This window comes from Littorina saxatilis, linkage group LG5 (genome assembly GCF_037325665.1).
Source record: "Littorina saxatilis isolate snail1 linkage group LG5, US_GU_Lsax_2.0, whole genome shotgun sequence".
Taxonomy (NCBI): Eukaryota; Metazoa; Mollusca; class Gastropoda; order Littorinimorpha; family Littorinidae; genus Littorina; species Littorina saxatilis.
The window spans coordinates 23,293,211-23,320,834 of NC_090249.1; the positions used below are offsets into that span (position 1 = coordinate 23,293,211).

Sequence of the window (27,624 nt, forward strand, 5' to 3'; positions counted from 1 at the left end):
CTTGAAACAGCGGCAAAATGAAAGCGAGATGTGTACCAGGGATACTGGAGGGATAATTGCAAATTTGACTCCATTTGTGTCAAGCTTCAGAGCATGTATATACAATATCACATATATTCAGTTACAAATAGCAAAGAAAGAAAGACATTTCTTTCAAAAAGCTAATAGCAAAAATGCACCAAAAGCCATCTCAATCATAAAGGAAGAACAAGTCGCGTAAGGCGAAAATACAATATTTAGTCAAGTAGCTGTCGAACTCACAGAATGAAACTGAACGCAACGCAACGCAGCAAGACCGTATACTCGTAGCATCGTCACTCCACCGCCCGTGGCAAAGGCAGTGCACGTGGAATTGACAAGAAGAGCGGGGTATTCGTTGCGCTGAGAAGGATAGCACGCTTTTCTGTACCTCTCTTCGTTTTAACTTTCTGAGCGTGTTTTTAATCCAAACATATCATATCTATATATTTTTGGAATCAGGAACCGACAAGGAATAAGATGAAAGTGTTTTTAAATTGATTTCGAAAAAAAAAATTTGATAATAATTTTTATATATTTAATTTTTAGAGCTTGTTTTTAATCCGAATATAACATATTGATATGTTTTTGGAATCAGAAAATGATGGCGAATAAGATAAACGTAAATTTGGATCGTTTTATAAATTTTTATTTTTTTTTACAATTTTCAGATTTTTAATGACAAAAGTCATAAATTAATTTTTAAGCCACCAAGCTGAAATGCAATACCGAACCCCGGGCTTCGTCGAAGAGTACTTGACCAAAATTTCAACCAATTTGGTTGAAAAATGAGGGCGTGACAGTGCCGCCTCAACTTTCACGAAAAGCCGGATATGACGTCATCAAAGACATTTATCAAAAAAATGAAAAAAACGTTCGGGGATTTCATACCCAGGAACTCTCATGTCAAATTTCATAAAGATCGGTCCAGTAGTTTAGTCTGAATCGCTCTACACACACACACACACGCACACACACACACACATACACCACGACCCTCGTTTCGATTCCCCCTCGATGTTAAAATATTTAGTCAAAACTTGACTAAATATAAAAAAGAATAGCTATGTTACGATCACTTTTCCCCTCCATATCTGACTCCACTATTATAAGTAATTCATACTATGATCAATATGATGTTTATAACTGTATTGTGGCAGAAGTGAGCAGAAACAAAATTCTTTATCCTAAAAAAGACGACAGTTCACAGTGTATCACCATAGATAGTACGTGTGAGTATTTCAAAACATTTTTTCTTCGGGAAATCCACTCGACCAGCACATCATCTGTCAGCAGAAAAGTCTTGTTTCCAGACAAACTCCTCGGTGTAGTTACTGCCGATTGCACAGGAGTCCCGACAGGTGAAAACACACAGCGTCCCCCAGTCCAGACTGTTGCCCTCCTTCTCATCCACACCCAGGTGATTCAGCAGCTGAGGCATTACCTGAAACACACAGACAATTCAGAGATCGAGTCACAAAGCCAGTCCAGTGAAGAGTAAGCTCAGAAGTAACAATGAAAAGCAGCCACAAAATCCTGAAATCTCCTGGCTGTCTAAAAAGCACTGATTAAAACGTCTGCCGCTTTTATATCCACAGTGAAAAACATTACTCACCAAAAGCTTTCAGTTCTCCCACCTCCACTACAGGTTTTAATCTTTTTACATTTAGTCAAGTTTTGACTAAATAACGTAGAGGGGGAATCGAGGGTCGTGGTGTGTGTGTGTGTGTCTGTCTGTCTGTGTGTGTGTAGAGCGATTCAGACCAAACTACTGGACCGATCTTTATGAAATTTGACATGAGAGTTCCTGGGAATGATATCCCCGGACGTGTTTTTCTTTTTTTCGATAAATACCTTTGATGACGTCCGGCTTTTTGTAAAAGTTGAGGCGGCACTGTCACACCCTCATTTTTCAATCAAATTGATTGAAATTTTTGTAACGCAATCTTCGACGAAGGCCGGACTTCGGTATTGCATTTCAGCCCGGCTTGGTGGCTTAAAAATTAATTAATGACTTTGGTCATTAAAAATCTGAAAATTGTAAAAAAAATAATTTGTTTTTAAAACGATCCAAATTTACGTTCATCTTATTCTTCATCATTTTCTGATTCCAAAAACATATAAATATGTTATATTCGGATTAAAAACAAGCTCTGAAAATTAAAAATATAAAAATTATTGTTAAAATAAAATTTCCGAAATCGATTTAAAAACAATTTCATCTTATTCCTTGTGGGTTCCTGATTCCAAAAACATATATAGATGTGATATGTTTGGATTAAAAACACGCTCAGAAAGTTAAAAAGAATAGAGATAAAGAAAAGCGTGCTATCCTTCTCAGCGCAACTACTACCCCGCTCTTCTTGTCAATTTCACTGCCTTTGCATCGAGCGGTGGACTGACGATGCTACGAGTATACGCTCTTGCTGTAAAAATGCAGTGAGTTCAGTTTCATTCTGTTAGTTCGACAACTTGACTAAATGTTGTAATTTCGCCTTACGCGACTTGTTTTTCCCTGAATTTTTATGCATGTACATTCACGTAAAGCAAGGGTCTTTAGCAACAGATATGAACTGACAATTATGTACTCTTGCTCCCAAAACAAAGAAACAACAAGTCGCGTAAGGCGAAAATACAATATTTAGTCAAGTAGCTGTCGAACTCACAGAATGAAACTGAACGCAACGCAACGCAGCAAGACCGTATACTCGTAGCATCGTCAGTCCACCGCGCACGGCAAAGGCAGTGAAATTGACAAGAAGAGCGGGGTAGTACTTGCGCTGAGAAGGATAGCACGCTTTTCTGTACCTCTCTTCGTTTTAACTTTCTAAGCGTGTTTTTAATCCAAACATATCATATCTATATGTTTTTGGAATCAGGAACCGACAAGGAATAAGATGAAGGTGTTTTTAAATTGATTTGGACAATTTAATTTTGATAATAATTTTTATATTTTTAATTTTCAGAGCTTGTTTTTAATCAAAATATAACATATTTATATATTTTTGGAATCAGAAAATGATAAAGAATAAGATGAACGTAAATTTGGATCGTTTTATAAAAAAAATATTTTTTTTACAATTTTCAGATTTTTAATGACCAAACTCACTCATTAGTTTTTAAGCCACCAAGCTGAAATGCAATACCAAACCCCGGCCTTTGTCGAAGATTACTTGACCAAAATTTCAACCAATTTGGTTGAAAAATGAGAGCGTGACAGTGCCGCCTCAACTTTCACGAAAAGCCGGATATGACGTCATCAAAGACATTTATCAAAAAAATGAAAAAAACGTATGGGGATTTCATACCCAGGAACTCTCATGTCAAATTTCATAAAGATCGGTCCAGTAGTTTAGTCTGAATCGCTCTACACACACACACAGACAGACAGACACACACACATACACCACGACCCTCGTCTCGATTCCCCCCTCTACGTTAAAATATTTAGTCAAAACTTGACTAAATATAAAAATGAGGATCATGTAATAAAAGGATGCCCCACTCCCTCATCATTATAGTAATGGTCATGGTCATCTTCAACGCAAGTGTGACAGGATGACGCAGTAGTCCCCCTTTCACAGCAGATGTTCCGCAGAGCTGTCTTCTGGCCTTGAGCATGAGCCATTTTAGCATTTATAGCTAGTATGTTTCATGTGCATGGGTGGGACTGAAAAATGTAATGAATCCTGAAAGGGGGGGGGGGAGGGGGGGTCTGGGTGCCGCCGAAGAAAAAAAAGAGTAAACAAAGAAGGCCATAAACAAATCCGGATTTCCGGCATATACCGGAAAAATCCCACCCATGCATGTGCATCAGTTAGACATAACACCTCTGGATTGTAGAGAGTTGTTTGTGATACTGATAGGGTCTAACCATTGAGTTCAACAAAAGCGGATAGTTATAGGGCTGTGAATTTAGCCTAAACTCTCTCCTGTTTGTCAGGCTTTTCTTACAAAGGTGATTCATACACCGGGTTACAAGAGGACATTCTTAGCCTGCACGAAGGGTTGACCCCAGGCTTGCAAGGATGTCATTTGGCATCAGCAGTAGGTGAAACGCGGGAAACTTTGCTGTTATTTTGTCACAATAGCAGTGGGGAAAAGGTGGAGCCCAGGACCGCCCAAAACTTTTGAAAATTGCTGACATTTATGTGGCAAATTTGCCTAAGAAAATAAATCCAAGCAAAATCCCTGTGCTTTTGTTTAGCTGGACATAGTACTCTCATTCCCTTCCACTTTACCTGAAATTCAAACTGTCTTGGCGCGCCACAGGAACAAACAGCGATGTCTTCCTGTTTGGCTTGATGGTCGCTGGACACCCACAGTGGTTCACCTCCTTTGCTGTACCTCAGCACCTGTCACATAGATCAATATAGGTATGCATATTTTTCTTCTGTATGACATTAAAAACTACGAAAAATTAGATATTTAAAGAGAGGTAGGTGAAAACAAGAGAAACATTTACAAACAACAAAGAAAACGTCTACAGAAAGTTGGCCTGAACAGTCTTAAAATGGGTGTTAAAATAGAGAGAATGGTAAACTTTCAGACAACAGCTGTCCTAAATTTGAAATAATTTAGGATCTGGCTTTACACTGCTGCAACAATTGCAACAAGTCGCGTAAGGCGAAAATACAATATTTAGTCAAGTAGCTGTCGAACTCACAGAATGAAACTGAACGCAACGCAACGCAGCAAGACCGTATACTCGTAGCATCGTCACTCCACCGCCCGTGGCAAAGGCAGTGCCCGTGGAATTGACAAGAAGAGCGGGGTATTCGTTGCGCTGAGAAGGATAGCACGCTTTTCTGTACCTCTCTTCGTTTTAACTTTCTGAGCGTGTTTTTAATCCAAACATATCATATCTATATGTTTTTGGAATCAGGAACCAACAAGGAATAAGATGAAAGTGTTTTTAAATTGATTTCGAAAAAAAAAAATTGATAATAATTTTTATATATTTAATTTTCAGAGCTTGTTTTTAATCCGAATATAACATATTTATATGTTTTTGGAATCAGCAAATGATGGAGAATAAGATAAACGTAAATTTGGATCGTTTTATAAATTTTTATTTATTTTTACAATTTTCAGATTTTTAATGACCAAAGTTGTGCATGCCGATGTGGCATGCATTCACCTACTTTTTGTTGTAATTACGTTTGCTCAAGCCATTGCACGATGTAAAAAGAAGTAAACCGTGTTTTTATTGTGGCACCTTGTTGTGACCCGTTTTGTGGAGCGTTAATATTTTTACGTGAGATTCACGTGCTCCTTGTTCAGTTGTTGTGACCTGGTTTTGGTCGGAGCGTCACAAACTGCGTCGTTTAGTTTTAGAACACCGTGAGATTCACGTGATCTTTTCCGTGTCTTGATTTTGGGGTGAGCCCTGCGAATCTGCGTTGCAAGTTTTAGAATACGTGTGACTCACGTGTTTTTAGTTTTGTGATGTCAGCTAGTTCCTTGGTCTTCTTTCTGTTAAATATACCATTTTAAGTTTTGAGCATGCACGGAGTGCGTGATCGGTTACTGATTGGTTGTAAAATAGTAGTCTTACCCGATTCTGTCTTAGGAATGTTGTTGGTTGGTCAATACAGTGACCTTTGACTTTTGAATAACTATTCCATGTTAGGTTTTTGTTTCCATAAATACCACTGCTTGACTCCTGTCTCGTCAGTCGATCTGAGGGTTTTAGGAAGTGTTTGGTTTTGATCTGTAAACGTATGAAGGTTATCAAGTGAACCAACGGAGTGTTTCTTATGTTTTAACGTCAACGTAATGTTCTTGGAGACAGTTGTTTCTCAAGTGTGAATCGTTTTGTGCCCTTCGTTTGAGAGGCAACACGTTTTTGGTACTGCTGGTCAACCCACACAGCGCATAAGGTAATTTTGTTGTTACTTGTTTGTGTTGTGTTTTGGTCGCCATTTTGTAATGACTTTGTGAGTTGTTTATGTATAACGTGAGTTGAAAGTCTGACTTGTTGTAGTGTTTCTTTATTGTGTGTTCAACTGTTCTAGTGTTGTGAACGTACAGCAATGTTTTGTAGACGCTAGAAAGTCGCTAATGTTTATAATGATAATTTGTGTTTTCTGTGGTTAACGAAGTTCGAAGTGAAACGTTTTTCTCCAACTTTTTCAGCCTTACGTTAAAAGAATTTAGGTAAAAGAGCTTGCGGTCTGTGGTGATCGTTTGTAAACGGGCTTATTTCTTGTAACGCTATTGAGGGAAAGTGGATGAGTAAATATTTTGTTTGTGGCTTTGATTAACGCAGGAACGTTGTCGTTAGGAGACTTTTTTGGTATGACAGTTTGCTTTGTATTCCTGGCCTGATAAGTCAACGTTTTGTATTTTCCTGAAAGTAGCCATTTTGGTTTTAAACGTATGTATGCTAAGTTTCTTGAGTATTCTTAGTGCTTATGGTATTGTCGGAACGTACGGAACGTAACTCTTTATTGTTGTTGGACTAACCAACGAGTGTTTTGGTATTTGTAACTTTCTTGTCTGTTTGTCTTCGCCTGTCTTGTGATTTATTTTTCTTGTTTTTACTTCTCGTGTCTTGTTAATGCATTTAATACCTTTGCCATGTCTAATAATTTTTTTCTTTTCTCTTTTTCTTTCTGTTTAGTTTTTTACCGCAATACGTAGTACTGTAACTATATATGCATTACTGATACCTATTATCAGATGTAAATTAATAAACCAGTACTTTTGCGCGTTATCGCTTGTAACCTGTGTTTGTCATTTCGTATGAACAATATGTAGTACCAGCCTCGCTCACGAAGGCGCGCACAGTAAAAAACTTTAGTTGCTGTCGCCCAGTAAAAAACTTAGCTGCTGACGCCCAGTGAAAGAACTTTAGCTAAAGTAAACAAACTTAGCTGAAGTCCAGCCAAGTGAATGTAAAGAACTTTTGTTATTGACGCTCAATGAACGTAAACGTAGCTGTTGATAACCAGCAAAAGACTTTATTGTTACCTGTCACTGTGTTAGTGAACCATAGTTCAACGTAGATCAACTTGTCGGTTAGAGATCTTCCTACTCCGTATCCGGCGCATTTTTTGTGACTTTTGTGTATTATCCCAAACGACCCTCGGATCGACTCATTTTACTTTATAACCAGATAAACCTTATGTATGTTTAAGTGCTTTTGAATAAGCGAACATTGTAATGGAGAAGGTTCCAGTAGATAAACCATTGGAAGCTTCAGGTTATGACATTAACGGCGATGAAGATGAACATTCTCAAAGGCCTAGGCGTGACATTAAGCCTACTGAAAAAGGTAGAGAGTACCAGATTGAGATCAAAACTAGAAACTTTGCAAGACAACGAACATTCTTGGAACGAGCAATCGGTGAGGTAGTAACAGAGCTTAACCAAGAAACTCCTAATCAAGAGTCGTTAACCAGTCAAAAACAGGTTATTTTGAGCATGTACAAGGATCTTGGTGACATAGAGAAAGGTCTTCGTAGTATTGGTAGCGGTGAAACCATTCAGGAAAGTTGGGATGATGTTCAAAGGACAGTTCAGAAAATTATGTTTGACATTGATCAAGTTCTTGACAGACAAACGACTAGCGTGCAGGTGACTAAGGAGCCTACTCCCAGGCATAGCAGTGTTACACCTAGCGTTGGGTCATCCACCCACAAGTCAGCCAGTGTTAAGACTGCCAGCCATAAAGCAGCTAGCATTACGTCAGCCATCCACAAGTCAGCTAGCCACAAGTCAGGTCGCAGGAGATTAGGCAGCCAGACAGCTTCTCGCGCCGAGTCGCTCCGTTCTGGAAGTGTTAGCTCTGAAGAGGCTAAATTGACTCTTAAACTAGAGGCTGCTTCTCTGGCCATGAAAGTGGAAGGTGACACTATAAAGGAAGCTCAGTTTAATGAACTGGATCTCTTACAACAACAACAAGCTGAGAGAAATGCAGCTAGGCAGATTGAAGAAGCTGCTAGGCAGATTGAAGAAGCTGGTAGGCAGGCTAAGGAAGCTGAGAGAAAAGCTGCTAGGCAGGCTAAGGAAGCTGAGAGAAATGCAGCTAGGCAGGCCGAAGACGCAGCTGAAGAGATAAAACAGAAGAAGGTTTTGAGACAAATTCAGTCCACTGAATTAAAAACTAGCTTAAGAGAACAACAAGCTATGTTACAAGTATTGGAACAAAATGACTCAGTTCAGCAGGATCTCCCTGATCTACCGTCAGTTGATTTGTTGAACACTAGGTTCCACCCTCGTCCTTTCGTTCCCTTGTACAGTCTTGTAGCCCCTCCTCTAAACAATGAGCATACAGCGATAGGAATAGGGACAGGTGCTGCCGTCATTGCTGGCCAAGGGACACACCAGCCAGCCTTGGACGTCACGTCTGTTCCTGTCTGCCAAGCTGCCGTCATTGCTGACCAAGGGACACACCAGCTAGCCATGGACTTCACGTCTGTTCCTGTCTGCCAAGCCGCCAGCATCCATGACATCTCTACTGTCAACGTCAACACTGCCGTCACCACCTTCGTCGCAGGAACCACAACGACTGAGCCACGACAGCACGCGTTACCTGTCGTGGACCTCGTCGTTGGAGTCAGCGCCTCTACAAGCGCCGCTACTACCAACAACGCCACCTATGAGGCGTACGGACCTCAACGTAGAGAGGATGTCAACGCCCCCCATCACGTCGGAACGAGCGCTCCTTTCGTCCATCAGGAGTCCTTCACATCCAACTACACGACGGCTGCAACTACATCCTCCATGCGGCCTACAGCGCTGCTGACCACACTGCAGCACCCTCTCGGTGCGTACGCTGGTCAGCCGCCTCTGCACAACGTTGGACACTCAACGGCAAGCGTTATAGGCTCTCGCCCGCCTGATCTCGACCACACAGGTTGGTCCTATCACCTACCAGAGACAAGGGAAGGTGATGAGACGCAAGGACAACACACCTACTTCCCAGAAGAACGTCACCAACGCATGGACCACAGACGTTTTGAAGTTACCCCACCCTGTTTCCCCTATGATACCCACCTACATCCCAAACCAGAGCCTTTCGTGCCCACATTCCTGGACCCACATCAGACCACCCCCAAAGTTATTTGGGGAAACGAAAACGCAAGGCCCCCTGCGTACATGAACGTTGACAATGAACGTCATGCAGATCGTCCATTTGCCTCCTACCCCCCGTCTGCGTACTACCAACGTCCACTTGCTACTCATGCCAAGCAGGACACTCCTATGGACTCTCTCGCCAAAACCCTATCAGACGCTCTGATGATCAACCGTTTGCCGATGCAGGAGCCGTGCATTTTTGTTGGTGACCCTCTCCAATATCCAATTTGGAGATCGTCGTTTGCGTTTCTCATCGAGAGACAGAACATAACCAGCAGTGAGAAGTTATTGTATCTGCAACGGTACATCGGAGGTCAAGCAAAGGAGGCCGTGACCGGCTTCTTTCTGCTGAGAGAAGGTGATGCCTACGAGAGAGCCATGGAAGTGCTGGAAAATCGGTTCGGCAACTCATACGTCGTTTCGCAAGCTTTCCGGACCAAGCTGGACGAATGGACCCCAGTCAAAAGCAAGGATCCCAAGGGACTCAGAAGCCTGGCCGATTTCTTGCAGCAATGTTCCGTTGCTGCCCAGGAAGTTGGTGGACTGAGCATCCTGGATGATGCCCAATACCTACGGAAGATCGTCGGAAAGCTCCCAGACTGGATGAGTCACAGATGGTCTAGAACAGTTGCTCGAACCAAGGTTGAAAAGAAGAGGTATCCTCTGTTCCATGAACTCGTGTCGTTCGTTACCCTCGAAGCAGACATTTCTAACGACCCTGTTTTCGGCTTGACAAGTGCATCGGGGACACCAAGAAAGTTCACAACGAACCTGTCTACCTTGACAGAGGATGTCACCACATGTCTGCACTGTCAACTTCCGGACCATGACGCTGGGACATGTAAGGAACTCATAGAGAAGCCTCTGGAAGAGATACGAGATTTTCTGTTCAAGAACCGTATCTGTTACGGATGTCTCAAAAGTAAGGATCACCAGAGCCGTCAATGTAAGCAGAAACAGACGTGCAAGAAGTGCAAGAAGGCTCATCCCACTTGTCTTCACGATGACAATTTCAAATATCAGAACAGTATGAGTGAAAACAAAGGGGCGAGTGAACACAAGAACAATTACCGTACCTCTGCTGCTGACGTTCAAGAGCCACTGTCATCGTCGACCCCTACGGTGTCTGCTCTTAAGGCCAGCGAGGAAAACAGCATCGGTTTCACGTCTATGATCGTTCCCGTTCTCGTTTCCAGTGACTCTAACCCCAACGTAGAAGTGCTGACGTACGCACTACTGGACACTATGTCCAACGCCACTTTTGTAGTGCAGTCAGTGGCTGAAGAAGTTAAAGCCAAATCGCAGCCGACTACACTCAGGGTCTCCACACTGACTGAGGACAATGCTGTGGTCTCCGGCAGGAAGTACTCTGGATTGCGTGTCCGCTCTCCTACCTCCAGTGAGTTTGTCAGGCTCCCTTCTGCCATCTCACGACCTTACCTGTCCGTTGACCCCACGCAAATCCCCACCTCAGAGACTGTCAAAGTTTACCCACATCTCCAACACCTGTCTCCTAAACTGCCCCCCTTGTACCCTGACTGCGAAGCAGGCCTCCTCATTGGCTACGACTGCGCTGAAGCCCTCATGCCCCTAAACGTTGTCCAAGGACTGCCATTTGCAGTAGAGACTAAGTTAGGTTGGAGCATCGTCGGCAAGGCACCGCATTCCGTCGCTTTTGATGGTGTAGGCTCGTCCATGCACGTAGTCGTCAAGCCAGGATCAAGGAAAGAAGAAAGTGCAGCTCACGTCTACAAAATACAGGTGGATGAGGTATCGTGTACTGACCTACTACACGTTATGGAGAGAGACTTTGCTGATAGTGACACAGGATCCATGTCTCAAGATGATTTGAAGTTCATGAAGATCGTGAAGGAAAACGTGAAAGTCAATGAAGCTGGTCACTACGAGATGCCTCTGCCTTTTCGACCAGAACAACCGTCTCTTCCTGACAACAGAGGTGCCGCAGTCAAGCGTCTCATGGGACTGAAACGCCAGTTTGAGAAGAAGCCTGGGTACCGTGAAGACTATATCAAGTTCATGAACGTGATTTTGGAGCGAGGTGACGCTGAACTGATTCCCAAGAACGAAGTCGAGGTCCCAAATCGCTGGTACATCCCACATCACGGCGTGTACAACGACAAGAAGCCAGGAAAGATTCGTGTGGTTTTTGACTGTAGTGCACGTCACCTAGGCACGTCCTTGAACGATCTTCTCCTACAAGGCCCAGACCTAATCAGCTCCCTTTCCGGCGTTCTCTGTCGTTTCCGCAAGGGTCCCATAGCATTTTCCTGTGACGTGGAAAAAATGTACCACCAGTTTCACGTCTCCGAGCCCCATCGAGACTTTCTGCGCTTCCTTTGGTGGGAGGACGGTGATACGAGTGACCAGCCGCTTGACTACCGCATGAAGGTGCACATCTTCGGAGCTACATCGTCTCCAGGCTGCGCAAACTTCGGCCTCAAGCAGGTGGCAAAGGACAACGCCAAAATCAGCGCCAAGGCATCAGCCTTTCTGCAGCGTGACTTTTATGTCGATGATGGACTTCAAGCCAAAGACTCTGTTGAAGAAGCAGCAGATGTGCTCATGAAGGCTAGAGAAATTTGTGAACACGGACAATTGAGGCTGCACAAGATAGTCTCCAACTCAAAGGAGCTTTTAGAGTACTTCCCCGACTCTGAAGTTACGTCAACCAAGGCCACAGAACTTGCAGTCCCTTGTAGCACACCAGAAATTGAGCGGACTCTTGGCCTTCACTGGTGCACTGATGACGACACACTGGGTTTTACTGACAACCCCAGACTGGGTTCCTCGAACAGAAGAGGAGTTCTCTCTACAATTGCATCAGTCTACGACCCCCTTGGTTTTCTGGCCCCCTTTTTGCTGACTGGAAAATTGATCCTCCAGGAACTGTGTCGCCAGGAGCTCGGCTGGGACGATCCGCTGCCACCATCACTTCAAGAACGTTGGGAAGAGTGGCTGAAGGATCTATCCCGACTGGGTTGCGTCAAGATACCCAGGAACTACTTGCCCACAGACTTTGGCACCGTGAAGAATGTAGAGCTACATCACTTCTCAGACGCGTCTACAGCAGGATACGGCCAGTGTTCGTACCTTCGCGTTGAAAATCATCTAGGCAACATTCACAGTACGCTTGTAGTCGCCAAAGCACGAGTGGCTCCGCTTCGACACGTCACTGTCCCTCGTCTGGAGCTAACGGCAGCAGTACTTTCCGTCAAGATGGCAAGATTTCTTCAAGAAGAACTGGACTTTGAGAGCATTGAACATTTCTTTTGGACTGACTCTATGATTGTACTCGCTTATTTGAAGAACGAGTCCAAGCGTTTTCACGTCTTTGTCGCAAATAGAGTCCAACAAATACGTCAGTTCTCACAGGCCAGTCAGTGGAATCATGTTTCTACAAAGGAGAACCCAGCTGATTATGCATCACGGGGATTGTCTGTGAGTGACCTCATGACATCAGAGTGGTTCCATGGTCCCGCGTTCTTGAGCCAGTCCCTTCCGGAATCAGATGACTTTTTCGAGATCCCAGATGACGATGTTGAGGTGAAAGTGTGCAAGGCTACTACCTCTAAAGAAGTGTCTGTTCAGTCGTTTGAGCAGATCGCCCGACGATTCTCCTCCAAGACATCTCTGATAAGAGCCATGGCTGTTTTGGTACGCAAATGCAATGCCATTAAGGGGCACCAGTCGTCTCCCCTTGAAGTGCTTGAAGTCACTGAGAAGAAGTTCATCGAATGTCTTCAGAAAGAACATTTTGAACGCCCAACGCCTTCTTTACGTAACCAGCTTCAGGCACTCAACGCTCACAAGGACGTTGATGGAATACTGAGAGTATACGGTCGCTCTCAAAATTCATCATCCTCTTCAGCTGACAAGTTTCCCATACTACTACCTCGAGACAGTCACTTCTCTTTCCTGGTGGCTCAGGACTGTCATGCTGCGATAGCCCACCAAGGGAGAATGTTCACAATCAACCAAGTACGAGCCAGCGGTTTCTGGATCATTGGCATTCGTCACGTCGTCTCCTCGTTGGTGCGCCGCTGTGTTCACTGCCGATGGCATCGCTCAGGGCCAGCTGGACAGAAGATGGCCGACCTCCCTCTAGAGCGCCTTGACCCATCCCCACCGTTCACGTACTGTGGCATTGTGTTTCGGCCCATTTCACGTCAAAGATGGACGTAGGGAGGTGAAAAGGTACGGACTGATCGTGACGTGTTTTGCCTCTAGGGCAATCCACATTGAAACCCTGGATGACATGTCAAGTGATTCCTTCATCAACGCCCTACGCATTGTTGTCTCCATGCGAGGAAACATATCACGCATTTGGTGTGACAAAGGAACGAACTTTGTAGGTGCATGCAATGAGTTCAAACTGGCATGGAAGGAGATGGACTCTGAACGACTGACATCAAAGATGCTGGAAAGCAAATGTGAGTTCAAGTTCAACCCCCCTGCAGCTAGTCACATGGGTGGCGTTTGGGAGCGTCAGATCCGAACGATACGCAGCATCCTGAACGGTCTTCTCAGAAGATCAGGCCAGAGTCTCACTACCGCATCACTTCGTACGTTCCTATACGAGGTGATGGCCATCGTGAACAGTCGACCACTGTCTGTCGAGTCATTGGAATCGGCAGATGGACCACGCCCTTTGACCCCCAACCACGTCCTTACCATGAAGTCAGGTGCCATCCTTCCGCCCCCTGGTGTGTTTGAGGATCCAGACCTGTACGCCAGGAAACGTTGGCGCTGTGTCCAGCGGATGGCAGACGAATTCTGGCTGCTATGGAAGAGCCAGTACCTTTCACTCTTGCAGAAACGTCGTGTCTGGCAACGTCCCCAGGCAAACGTACAGGTGGGAGATGTTGTTGTCTTGCATGACCAGAACTTGTGCAGATCAGAGTGGTGCATGGCTCGTGTAATCGAGGTGATGCCTGGATCTGATGGACTGGTCAGACGAGTGAAAGTGCATGTTGGAACAAAGGCTCTAGACAATCACGGCCGTCCCACTGGTGATAGTCGCATATTAGAGCGACCTATTCACAAAATGACTGTGTTAGTAGATCGTGAAAATCACAAAGACAAAGCTGTGTAAGCAAACTGAAAGAACATCGAACTTTGGAGTGTTGTTCCAATTTGACAGTTGTTGATTGTTGCGGTTTGTTTTTATACCAGATGATGTAACGGACATTTATGGTTTAAGTGGTGCGTTCTTTTTATGCCGTCGAGTAAATGACTAGTGGCATTTAGTTGAAACGAGATGTGTTGAAACACTGAAAATGATTGAACCATAATATTGTTGTGTAAATGTTTTGCAACACAATGATTTTGAGTTGTAAATTTGAAATGTCTAAATCTGCGTTATTCTTCTTTTGATATAAGGAATATGTTTGTACAAAGGTTTTTGAAGTAAATTATATTAATATAATTTCCGGTGGGAGTGTGCATGCCGATGTGGCATGCATTCACCTACTTTTTGTTGTAATTACGTTTGCTCAAGCCATTGCACGATGTAAAAAGAAGTAAACCGTGTTTTTATTGTGGCACCTTGTTGTGACCCGTTTTGTGGAGCGTTAATATTTTTACGTGAGATTCACGTGCTCCTTGTTCAGTTGTTGTGACCTGGTTTTGGTCGGAGCGTCACAAACTGCGTCGTTTAGTTTTAGAACACCGTGAGATTCACGTGATCTTTTCCGTGTCTTGATTTTGGGGTGAGCCCTGCGAATCTGCGTTGCAAGTTTTAGAATACGTGTGACTCACGTGTTTTTAGTTTTGTGATGTCAGCTAGTTCCTTGGTCTTCTTTCTGTTAAATATACCGTTTTAAGTTTTGAGCATGCACGGAGTGCGTGATCGGTTACTGATTGGTTGTAAAATAGTAGTCTTACCCGATCCTGTCTTAGGTTGGTCAATACAGTGACCTTTGACTTTTGAATAACTATTCCATGTTAGGTTTTTGTTTCCATAAATACCACTGCTTGACTCCTGTCTCGTCAGTCGATCTGAGGGTTTTAGGAAGTGTTTGGTTTTGATCTGTAAACGTATGAAGGTTATCAAGTGAACCAACGGAGTGTTTCTTATGTTTTAACGTCAACGTAATGTTCTTGGAGACAGTTGTTTCTCAAGTGTGAATCGTTTTGTGCCCTTTGTTTGAGAGGCAACACGTTTTTGGTACTGCTGGTCAACCCACACAGCGCATAAGGTAATTTTGTTGTAACTTGTTTGTGTCGTGTTTTGGTCGCCATTTTGTAATGACTTTGTGAGTTGTTTATGTATAACGTGAGTTGAAAGTCTGACTTGTTGTAGTGTTTCTTTATTGTGTGTTCAACTGTTCTAGTGTTGTGAACGTACAGCAATGTTTTGTAGACGCTAGAAAGTCGCTAATGTTTATAATGATAACTTGTGTTTTCTGTGGTTAACGAAGTTCGAAGTGAAACGTTTTCTCCGACTTTTTCAGCCTTACGTTAAAAGATTTTAGGTAAAAGAGCTTGCGGTCTGTGGTGATCGTTTGTAAACGGGCTTATTTCTTGTAACGTTATTGAGGGAAAGTGGATGAGTAAATATCTTGTTTGTGACTTTGATTAACGCAGGAACGTTGTCGTTAGACTTTTTTGGTATGACAGTTTGCTTTGTATTCCTGGCCTGATGAGTCAACGTTTTGTATTTTCCTGAAAGTAGCCATTTTGGATTTAAACGTATGTATGCTAAGTTTCTTGAGTATTCTTAGTGCTTATGGTGTTGTTGAACGTACGGAACGTAACTCTTTATTGTTGTTGAAGGACTAACCAACGAGTGTTTGGTTTTTGTAACTTTCTTGTCTGTTTGTCTTCGCCTGTCTTGTGATTTATTTTTCTTGTTTTTACTTCTCGTGTCTTGTTAATGCATTTAATACCTTTGCCATGTCTAATAATTTGTTTTCTTTTCTCTTTTTCTTTCTGTTTAGTTTTTTACCGCAATACGTAGTACTGTAACTATATATATGCATTACTGATACCTATTATCAGATGTAAATTAATAAACCAGTACTTTTGCGCGTTATCGCTTGTAACCTGTGTTTGTCATTTCGTATGAACAATATGTAGTACCAGCCTCGCTCACGAAGGCGCGCACAAAAGTCATTAATTAATTTTTAAGCCACCAAGCTGAAATGCAATACCGAAGTCCGGGCTTCGTCGAAGATTACTTGACCAAAATTTCAACCAATTTGGTTGAAAAATGAGGGCGTGACAGTGCCGCCTCAACTTTCACGAAAAGCCGGATATGACGTCATCAAAGACATTTATCAAAAAAATGAAAAAAACGTTCGGGGATTTCATACCCAGGAACTCTCAAGTCAAATTTCATAAAGATCGGTCCAGTAGTTTAGTCTGAATCGCTCTACACACACACACACACACACGCACAGACACACGCACATACACCACGACCCTCGTTTCGATTCCCCCTCGATGTTAAAATATTTAGTCAAAACTTGACTAAATATAAAAACCAAGAAGATAACGTCACGCTCATAAGAAAAATACCTATCTCAGTGATAGGCATTTCTGTAGGGAAACTACAGGGGAAGCTACTGGAAAGGTATACATCATTTGTTAGCGATTACAAACTCTCAGACCATCGAAAACCATAGCCACGGTAACGTAAGCAAAACTGCCGATCTCGTTTCTTGAGTTAGGCACTTTTTCTTTATGATACAGGAAGACTTGTTTTGAGAATGTGAAGGTATGCAAAAGCTCTTTGAGGGTTGTTATGCCGTTTTGCTGTTTAAAAATGTTGCTGTCAGCTCTTTATCTCACGTTTATCTAGCTGTCAACGCTCGAGATAGGCAGTTTGCAACTTATAACAAAACTTTGATAGGCAGATTGTTCAGAAACCAAAGAAGGTTGTTTGCGTTTTTCTCAAAACATAAAAAAATTACATAGGCAAATATCTTATGAGCGTGACGATAAGATCTGTACTTAAATAGTTTCAATCTCTCTTAAACAACTTTAACACAGACCTTGGGCACAAACATGCACTTAACCCACCTGTTCCTCATTCTGCGCTACTCTTTTCTTGAACTTTTTGAAGATGCGGTCATCCTCTGTCTCCTGGGCGGCCATGCCCTCCAGGTCCTGTTCACTGTACTGGTCACCTAGCCCTGACCCCGACTGACCGGTGTTGACATTCTCCGCATACTGCTGGTACTCTTGTGAGGCCTCAGTCTCATCTTTGGTGCTTTTCTCTGGGCTGTATGTCTCCTCTTCTATCTCCAGTTCAAGTTCTGGGAACAGCACTCCGCAGGCAGATGGGTCTTCTGTTGGTGCACATGAAATGAAACATGACAGAACTAGTAGTACTCAGTAGTAGTAGTGGTGGTATAATCATTTTGACAACAAATAAAGTAAAAGTAGCATGCAGTTTCATTAAAGAATAGTTTAATTAAAGCATAATAATTTCAGTACACAATGACAATAGAATTATCAGTAGACCCCTCTAGGCTTGGTACAAACATCCACCTCCCCCGATCACATACTTCAACCATGCAGCGCTTGGAGTCCAACTTAGACGGCAAAGACGCATACATACAGATACATGTAGGTGCATGGTTTTGACAAGAAAAGATGATGGATCGTGAACACTGAACTTTGATAGTGTAACTGACTCTCACATGCTTAGATGTTTTGCCCTCCACGCAAGGCTTGTGAAGTCAATTTGGGAGAGGTAGATATTATGACTAATGACAGTGATTGCTGAACCAGAATTCGTGTAAAGTTGCTGCTGAGCTTTCTTATGCTGTTTATAAGAAAGCTCAGCAGCGACTTTTTCTTCTCAGGAAGCTTAAATATTTTAATGTCAATCAAAGTGTTATGGAACTTGTGTATCGCAGTTTGATTGAAAGCATACTGACTTTTAACATTGTGACATGGTATGGTACCACAAATGTTAAAAACAAAGCTAAACTCCACCGCATTGTTGCGACGGCTAGCAAGCTTGTTGGGCAACCCCAACGACAGCTGACCAGTCTCTACGAAGCTGCCATTAAGCGGAAAGCTCTCAAAATTGTCCGTGATCCGATCCATCCTCTCAACCCCTGTTTCGAAATTCTCCCTTCAGGTAAACGTTATAAGGTCCCTTTGGCACGCAAAAACCAGTTTAAAAAGTCATTCCTGCCTTCTGCAGTCACCATTTTAAATTCTTCTCGCATCACGTAGAGGCTGGTCGGCTGGGAAAAAACAAACAATGTGTACATGTGAAGGTGTGTGGGAAATATTTGTAATGTGATTACTCGGCTGTGAAACCCAACTCCTGTGATATGAGAGGGTAAATTTACATAGTGCAATATCATATTTGATTGTATCCCTTTTATGTTTTATGTTTTATGTGTGTCGTCCTATACAATTGTTGTTATAATCGTTTACAGGCAAACAGGGTGTGCCGAAGAAAAATTTCCCTTTTTATGTAATATTTTAATGGACAATAAAGTGCTGTTATTGTTATTGTTATTTGCCAGTTAGAGTTACATTGCACATGTTGCGATTCATTGTACGTTACCTGAATCATGTGAAACGTGTTTCCCGCAGGCTGTCTTGTGCCCTGCCTTCCAGTGCAAGGTCTGATGGTCTTTACAACAATAGCTGACAGATTTGCACTGGCTGCACTGTTTTGGTCCAATGCATCCACAAACCTCGCATAGCGGCTGGTATTTCTGTGCAGACGGAGCAGGCCCTATTTCATCTGCTGGATCATCGGGAGGCGGATCAGAGCTGAAAAACTGGTTCATGCGGGGCAGCTGTGATCGAAACACTTTGAAATTACTCGCGTCGTTAGGCGTGGAACATGCGGAGTTTTGACATACGAAGAGAAATAAGGTCCGATGAAAAGCATCTTCCTCTGTCTTGTCACGAGGCGAGTACACTTGCAGCAGAAACACCAGTGGATTGTTGCATCTAGGACAAGATAGCTGTTCCGTTTTGGGGATGGGATTCAGCGACAACCAAGCCGGCTTTCCACCCACTTTACTCGGGAAATAATGACTTTGCAACAGCCTGGCATCACAATCATCGTTGACAAATCCCAAATCCATACGAGCAGTCGCCATGCTGTTTGTTGGTGACGTCCCTTGAATACACTGTTGCGACCCATCTCGTCATCGGCGCTTTTCCGGAAATGACCTGCGCTTTGTTGGAATTCCAACAATGGTCGCCATTGTAGGAATTCCAACTTTGTGCTACGCGATTCTAGAAATGTACCGCGCGCATAGTGAGAATTCTGCTCTTTCTTAGAATATGCGATGTAAAATGAAACAAGTCATGATGGCCCATGATGATCTTTGTGTTTTAAAGTGATCAATGCTTAGTCTTGAAAAAGCAGATGCATTCTATAACGCACCAAACCAACCGAATTACAAAAAGCAAAAACACTTTTGATAACTTCGGCGGGCTGTTACAACACAGTTCAACGACCCATCCCACTCAACCAAAACGCACCAATTTTACGTAATTTTTAACGTTTCAGATCTTACATTTTACAACAACAAAAACTTGACACAACAAGAGTGTTCCGATATAACTTTTCACTGGTAACTATCGATTAATATTGTATATTAAACTCACACAGTCTCTCTGGGCTGCAGAGACAGCATTACGTCCCTTTACTGAGTAGGCTCTTGTCACTGCATGGTAATCTAGGCTCTTGAAATGCAATGTGCAAGTCTGTGCGCTATATTGATGTGATTGATTGTTGCAAAATGGTGATTCAAATTAAAGATGATTTCAGACTGTTGTAACAAACTAACACTCTACTCTGAGAAAAAAAAAATCATTGTGTTCAAAATAGATCGAGACAGCAGCAACTAGCTGAGTGTCACTGAGAGAAGTCAGTGTTACACAGTGTATCCCCCCCCCCCCCCCCCCACACCCCCAATTGAAGACTTCCCCTGTATAAGACCTTGCTTTTTCATATACCTTATTCATGACTTGTGAGAAGGGTATACTTTTTTGTGCCAGTCGAAGGGTTGCCATTTCTAGAACGAGGCAGCTCGTTTCCGGAAATGCGGCGCTTTGTTGGAAATCAAATGAGGTTTCGGAAAATCCCGATTATTCCAACTCTGCCCCGGATTCTTACTTTGCGCCCAACATACACTATTCGGAATGTTCGCCCTTGCTTCAGAAAAGGTTAAATACCTTTGAGTCACCGGGAACCCTGTATTAACTTGAACAGCAGCTAATAATCACAACCTTTTTGCCAGGTCTAGTTTAAAGTTTGTTTCCCACAGTGACTGTCCTCGTTTGTTTCTTTTCTACTGTTCTCGGTTTTGTCTCAGTTTGTACGTGTACTTCAGTTGCAGTGTTCACTATATAGCCCATGTGTGCCAGCCAGGGCCAGTGAGTGGCTGATAGGGTCTATGTTGACCAAAAGAGTGGGATTCCCTGTAGGTGGATTTCCTGGAGGGGGATTCCCTGTATACAGGGAATCCCACAGGGTGGAGTTTTTCAATAAAACTTGCAAACCATACTCGAATTTCTAAGAAATATAAAAAAAGATTGAAAAACATCAAATTCTACCGATGTCACTAAGCATCACGTGACTTTCAGCGATATCAGCGACACGCTACAGGAACTAAATCCTGTGGTATTCCCTGTATACAGGGAATCCCCCTCCATGAACTTCACCTACAGGGAATCCCACTCAGTCTTTTGCGGGTCGACATAGACCCCATCAGCCTCACGCTGAGTGTGTGTATGTGTGTGTGTGTGTGTGTCAGTGTGTGTGAATGTACTGTGTGTGTACTGTGTGTGTGTGTGTGTGTGTGTCAGTGTGTGAAATGTGAGTGTGTGTGTGTGCCCTGTGTGTACTGTGTGTGTGTGACGGTGTGTGTGTGTGTGTGTGGGGGGGGGGGTGGTCTGTGTGTGTATCATGTGTGTGTGTGTGGGGGGGGGGCGTTGTGTGCACGGTGTGTGTGTGTGTGTATCAGCCTGGTGTGCGTGTGTGCAGTGTGGGGCGGTGTGTATGCGTGTGTGTATGTCAGTGCAGTGTGTGTGCGCCGGTGTGGCATGACGGTGTGTAGTATGTCGTGTGTGGTGTCAGTGTGTGTGTGTGTGTGTGTGTGTGTCAGTGTGCCACTGAGTGTGCATGTATGTGACACCAATGGCTATGTACAACTCAGTTGAGGAAGTTCTTAGTTTTTCTCGCAAATCAGTCAGTGAACAAGTTCAGTCGGGTTTGATGATACATCAGCTGTCCTTTTCGTCACGTTCAGAATAACTGACTGTTTTGTTTCCACTGGTTTAGTCTAAAGTGAATCAAGAATGATCTTGTCAAGACTAAGTGCGCACGAAAAAAACACCCTTTAACTCCATGTTAGAGTTCCCTGGGTTATGGAAACACCAAGCATGAATCCCCCGAAACAATCAGCGTAGGCCCTATGGCTGCCTAATGTGAATGGCGGTTTTAAACTAACGGCCATACACGTAAAAATCCCACTCGTGCAAAAATGTGACACAAAAACCAACAACAATAACGACTGAGTGGACGTGGGAGCCCCCCACCCCCCACCCCCTGCCGCTTTCCACAGCGGTACGTGTTATCATAAGTTGACCTGATAATCAGTCCACCATTTTAAGCATTTCTCTCTGACAATCAGTTCTTCCTCCTCCTCTCAGTCTCCCCCCCCCCCCCCCCCCCACAACCCCTCTCTCTCTCAGTCTCTCTTCCAGCCTACACCTCTAGCATTCCTTCACCACACCATCACAACCCATTCTGCAATCTTTTGCCGCACATCTTAGTTTCCATGGCGACGAACTGAATCAGACCTGATTTAAGCAGTGTCACTGGGGGACACGCGTGGCATATTGACTAGCTCCAGAAAACGCGGTTGGCTTCGCGTGCCGCATTGAACTGCAGAACATGGAGAAAGCGCTCTAAGCTTTTAGTGCAAGTTTAGATGACAGCATACGTGCGCCCAAAGTAAACATTTAATAAAAAAAATAAAAAAGCACCACGATCTTTGTTGTTATCAGTAGAAAACGCCAACTGGCTATCTTGGCGTTTCATTGACTTAAACCAAAGAGCTTCCCCAACTGACGTACTATGGGAAGCTCTTTCCTTGAACTGACCGGGATACATGTAGACAGCGGTCCAAGCCGGCTTCACGTGCAATTACCGTTAGAGGTAGATTATGACAGCAAATTTGCAGCAAAAATTAAAAAAACAAAAACCCACACACAAATCATCTAGCTTCAGCTCAAATGTGCCACAAAGAGCAGGTTCCTGCTATTGTGATACTATGACACCTTTATCCCAATGCGAACCGGTAACTTTTTGTTTATGAAACAGTGTGTCAGTTTATAGACATAGCCGAGTGCGCCACGGTCTAGTACAACCTTTCCATTTTAAACAGTTTATTGACGGATAATGTCCCTTTAATATTTTGGCGCGTTTCGCTGAGTATACCTCAGGTCAATTCTCACGTTAGTGCACGTGCATAAGAAAAACCCACATAACTCGCAGAAAACACCGACAACTTTATTGTCTGGGCAAACCTTTGGAGCAGTGGATGGGGATTATGGTTAGCCGGCCCCCCTTGGTTTTATGACACGTGTAAGCTCGCTATGTCTTGCAGTTATTTTGTCAGCGCATACAGCTGTAAAACATCTTCATGCAGGGCCGGACCCAGGGGGGGGGGGGGGGGGGGGGGGGGTTCCAGGGGTTCCGGAACCCCACCCCTGGAAAAAGCATGTACCTTGCTTTGAGTTTTTTGTTTTTTGTTTTTTTTCATAAATTTTGTGTGTGTCTCTAACAAATTTTATTCAATGTGAAATCCGATGAGAAAAAGGTACCCCCCCCCCCCCCCCCCACCAACTCACACTGACAGGCCTTAACCCTCAAAACAAGGCCCAGAATGCACCAGATTGCACAGATTTTAACCGTTTTTCAAAAATGTTCCGGGGGAGCATGCCCCCGGACCCCCCTAGTTCGCGCGCCTGCTTTGCAGGCGCGCGCTTGTGGCTTCGCCACTTCGCTGATTTGCCCCCCCAAAAAAGGAGGAACCCCCCCTTACAACTCATTTGGTCCGGTGTAACACGAGAAAATTACTCCCACGAGATTTTTACTCCGGGGTAAACATTTCGTACGAAAAAGTTACTCCCTTTACAAAAAAAGCACTCCCCCATTACACGAGAAAAATACTCCCCAAGACAGGTGAGTTCCGAGTAAACATTTCGTACAAAAACGTTACTCCCCTGACGAATAAATAACGAATAAATTACTTCACCCCAACACGAGCAATTTAACTTCCCATGCCAGGTGTACGAAATTTTTACTCCCTTGTCCCCTGTTAGTCTTGGTGGTGGAAGGGGTGGAAGGAGGGTAGCGCGACATTCGTGTGCGCGAGATCACTTATTGGCATTATCCCTTCGCCCGCATCCCATTTTTGCGTACGAGATTTTTACTGGAAGTAAAATAAACGGGGAGTAAACATTTCGTGGAGGGAGTAATTTTTTCGTGCCTTGGGGAGTTCTTTTCTCGTACGAAAAGTGTACTCGGAGTAAGAATTTCGTACGAAATATTTACTCCGGAGTACATTTTTCGTGGAGTAAAAATTTCGTGTTACACCGGCCGTGGTAGGCCTATTGACCGGTAACGAAATTGCGTATGTGCCCGGCATGTGCGTTTGTGTGTGTGTGTGTGTGTGTGTAGGCCTATTGACCGCGAACGAAATTGCGTATGTGCATGTGTGTGTGTGTGTGTGTGTGTGTGTATTCGTGTGTGTCGGTGTAGTTTGTGTTCGTGCCGCGTACGTGTTTGTGTGTTTACGCAAGCGCCGGCCGGTGTGAGTGTGTGTTAGAGTGTGTGTGTTAGTGTGTGTGTGTGTGTGTGTGTGGGTCAGTGTGCGCGGGTGTGTGCACGCGCACGTGTTTGTGTTCAAGCGAGTGCGTGTGTGTGTGTGTCTGTATGCGTGTCTTTTTGAGTGTGTGTGTGTGGGTGTGGGTGTGCGCGAGAATTTGCGTGCGTTTGTGACGAGTAAATGGTTTTCTGAGTCAGTGTCTGCGTCCACGCGCGCGGGCGAGAGTGAGCGCGTAGCTAATTGTGCCTGTGACTTTGAAAAATAACATTTCTTTTGGTCAATACGGATCATTGGAAAACTTCAGTTGCGTGCGGTACGGGCATTGCTTCGAACACTATTTGCACCGGCTTCCTTGTTTTGATTTGTTTCCTGTTACGCAGATACAATTCTCTAGCTGTTATCAGCATATTTGGTCTTTGATCGAGAACTTCAGAACAAGTAAGTACATGTTCAATCAAAACGTTCTGTTTGTCCGTTTTTGCATTTCATTTTGTCTTTTAACGGTCTTGTACCCACGACTGGCTAAGCGTCTGCCCTTTGTGGTGTCAGTACTCGGCTCTCTCTCTCTCTCTCTCTCTCTCTCTCTCTCTCTCTCTCTCAGTCTCTCTCTCTTTCTCTGTCTGTCTCTCTCTCTCTCATTCACTTTTTACATCTTTTTTTCAACAAGCAAGGCAAACGCCTAAATGTTTTCTCAAAAATCATTCATTTGCTCGTCCGATCGTGGTGGGAATCAGTCTGTGTACAGTTGCTAATTAAGAATGTATCAATATCATTGAGTATGTAAGAATAAATAATATTTATGTTGTCAAATCTATTCATTTCCTTCATTTATCCATTCATCCACACAGACAGACAGACAAACAGACAGATACACACACACACACACACACAACACACACACACACACACACGCACGGACACACGCACAGTGACACGCACACACACACACTGTCACACACACACACACACACACACACACACACACACACACACACACACACACACACACACACACACACACACACAGATGTATTTCCCCAAGGGCAAAGCAAAGGGCGAACGAACCACTGTAGTTGTACTACATAAAAAAAACCCACCTTCTGGCTGTATGACAATCATGCACGGAACAGATGCTAAGGCCAAAAAAAAAATAGGTCTGTTTACGGTAACATAGGCCAAAAAAATAGGGTCGGTAGGTCGGGATTTTGTTTTTGTTTTTTTTGTTTTCCAAAAAACCATATTTTTACGTTATTTTGCCAAAAAAACCAAGACTTTTTTTTTTTTTCCCCAAATGTCAAAAAAAAGTCTAGGGTCGCGCGAAAAAACTAGGGTCGGTCGGGTTACCGTAAACAGACCTATTTTTGGCTCACGTAAGTGTAGCCTATGCGATCGTAACTTTGTCTGTCTGTGCGTGCGTGCGTGCGTCTGTGCGTGTGTATGTCTGTGGTAGAAACTCTAACATTTGAAGACGTCACATTACATTGACGTCACATTATGACGTAAGAGGGTTAGACGTCACGCGAAGGAAGTACTGACAGTCTCGGTCATTATTATTTTGAGCGCGCCGAGACTAGTTGGCAGTCGTGTCCTTGTAGGTAGGCAACATGCAGACAGACAGATCTAGATCTAGTGTCTCGCTTTCTTGCACAGTTTCACCTATGCTCTTTCTGTGTGTGTGTGTGTGTGTGTGTGTGTGTGTGTGTGTGTGTGTGTGTGTGTGTGTGTGTGTGTGTGTGTGTGTGATTGAGTTTGTGTTACTGTTTGTCGATTTCTTACGTGAGCCTTGATGGCTTCGCCTCTTGTTTTTTTTGGCCTAAGAAGTTTCATTAGTTGACTTGGCCAATATTTACACAATCCTAACGATCCTATATATTAGCGTCCGTTTTTGCATCATCATTATGCACATTTCACATTTCAACTTGCAGATAAATAAATTAATGACCCGCACGCACGCACGCACGCACGCACGCACGCACGCACACTCACACACACAAAAACACACACACACACACACACACACACACACACACATGCCGCACGCGAAATTTGATAGTCAATAACAGGGATAAAACCTGGAATATCTACGATAAGGATAACATTTTACGTCGAGTTACTCTTTTCAAGGTATCCCAGGTGACTGTAAAGAAACACGAACCACTGAAGGGCGGGAACATTTGCGCTATTATTTCGTGATCGGTTTACAAGTGTTTTCCCTGGAATATCAATGTCCATTTTGTAACTCATTATACGGGGCCGAGTGTAAAATGGATATTTTCGTTCCATGAGCTGTAAGTTTTGTCCACTCGTTGCCTTTTCAAATATTAAACAAATCATCTATCAATGTCTCTGAACAAATCAACTCGTGTAAAGCTAGCCAAGTAGTATTCTCTAGATCCAAATTGCCGCCAGCCAATTTTCACCTTAATGCCACTCGCTGCAAGTGACTGCGCAAGCTATCGTGTCTAGGGTCAGCGAATAAGGGCAAATAATTGCTTTGTGATTTGAAGACGTTCTGTTTTGGGGCCTTTAATTATTTCCCCTATATCTTTCGCGAGTGAGGCAAAGATGAGACTTCGCTTTTAAACAGTTTTGCGCCGGACAACCGTTAGTTAAAGGCGCAGTCCTTCCCGTGACAACAGTTTTGTGCTGGACAACCGTTAGTTAAAGGCGCAGTCCTTCCCGTGACAACAGTTTTGTGCCGGACAACCGTTAGTTAAAGGCGCAGCCCTTCCCGTGACAACAGTTTTGCGCCGGACAACCGTTAGTTAAAGGCGCAGTCCTTCCCGTGACAACAGTTTTGTGCCGGACAACCGTTAGTTAAAGGCGCAGTCCTTCCCGTGACAACAGTTTTGTGCTGAACAACCGTTAGTTAAAGGCGCAGTCCTTCCCGTGACAACAGTTTTGTGCTGGACAACCGTTAGTTAAAGGCGCAGTCCTTCCCGTGACAACAGTTTTGTGCTGGACAACCGTTAGTTAAAGGCGCAGTCCTTCCCGTGACAACAGTTTTGTGCCGGACAACCGTTAGTTAAAGGCGCAGTCCTTCCCGTGACAACAGTTTTGTGCTGGACAACCGTTAGTTAAAGGCGCAGTCCTTCCCGTGACAACAGTTTTGTGCTGGACAACCGTTAGTTAAAGGCGCAGTCCTTCCCGTGACAACAGTTTTGCGCCGGACAACCGTTAGTTAAAGGCGCAGTCCTTCCCGTGACAACAGTTTTGTGCTGGACAACCGTTAGTTAAAGGCGCAGTCCTTCCCGTGACAACAGTTTTGTGCCGGACAACCGTTAGTTAAAGGCGCAGCCCTTCCCGTGACAACAGTTTTCATCACCATCTGAGATCTGGCCAGACTTTTACATGGGATAAGACCGTCCCTCCACCTAGACACATACCACAAAGCAACACCCTGACTGCTGCCTGTGCGGAGTGGGATGGATGGTCAGTGTTTTTGACTCACATGCGAAGCAAAAGTGAGTCTATGTACTCACCCGAGTCGTCCGTCCGTCCGTCCGTCCGGACGTCCGGACGTCCGGACGTCCGTCCGGAAAACTTTAACGTTGGATATTTCTTGGACACTATTCAGTCTATCAGTACCAAATTTGGCAAGATGGTGTATGATGACAAGGCCCCAAAAAACATACATAGCATCTTGACCTTGCTTCAAGGTCAAGGTCGCAGGGGCCAT

At 43.9% G+C, this 27,624-nt stretch overlaps 1 protein-coding gene across 1 annotated transcript; it reads right to left on the minus strand.

Annotated features, from left to right (window-relative positions):
* Positions 1–1,074: 1,074 nt before the first annotated feature.
* On the minus strand, positions 1,075–19,309 carry LOC138966597 (programmed cell death protein 2-like). Its single transcript, XM_070338881.1, has 4 exons — positions 18,653–19,309; positions 17,146–17,414; positions 4,260–4,373; positions 1,075–1,462 (listed from the first exon to the last, which is right to left on the minus strand). The coding sequence occupies exons 1-4, from the start codon at positions 19,197–19,199 to the stop codon at positions 1,301–1,303; spliced, it is 1,092 nt and encodes a 363-aa protein (XP_070194982.1). The 5' UTR covers positions 19,200–19,309; the 3' UTR covers positions 1,075–1,300.
* Between the last annotated feature and the right edge of the window lie 8,315 nt (positions 19,310–27,624).

Bases quoted from the DNA above. Each gene is read 5' to 3' on its own strand.
- LOC138966597 (XM_070338881.1), bottom strand. From the start codon at position 19,199: ATGGCGACTGCTCGTATGGATTTGGGATTTGTCAACGATGATTGTGAT. The intron at 17,415-18,652 runs GTAACGTACAAT...GTGCACCAACAG, and splicing joins ACACGTTTCACATGATTCAG to AAGACCCATCTGCCTGCGGA. The intron at 1,463-4,259 runs GTAAAGTGGAAG...TGTGTGTTTCAG, and splicing joins CAAGACAGTTTGAATTTCAG to GTAATGCCTCAGCTGCTGAA.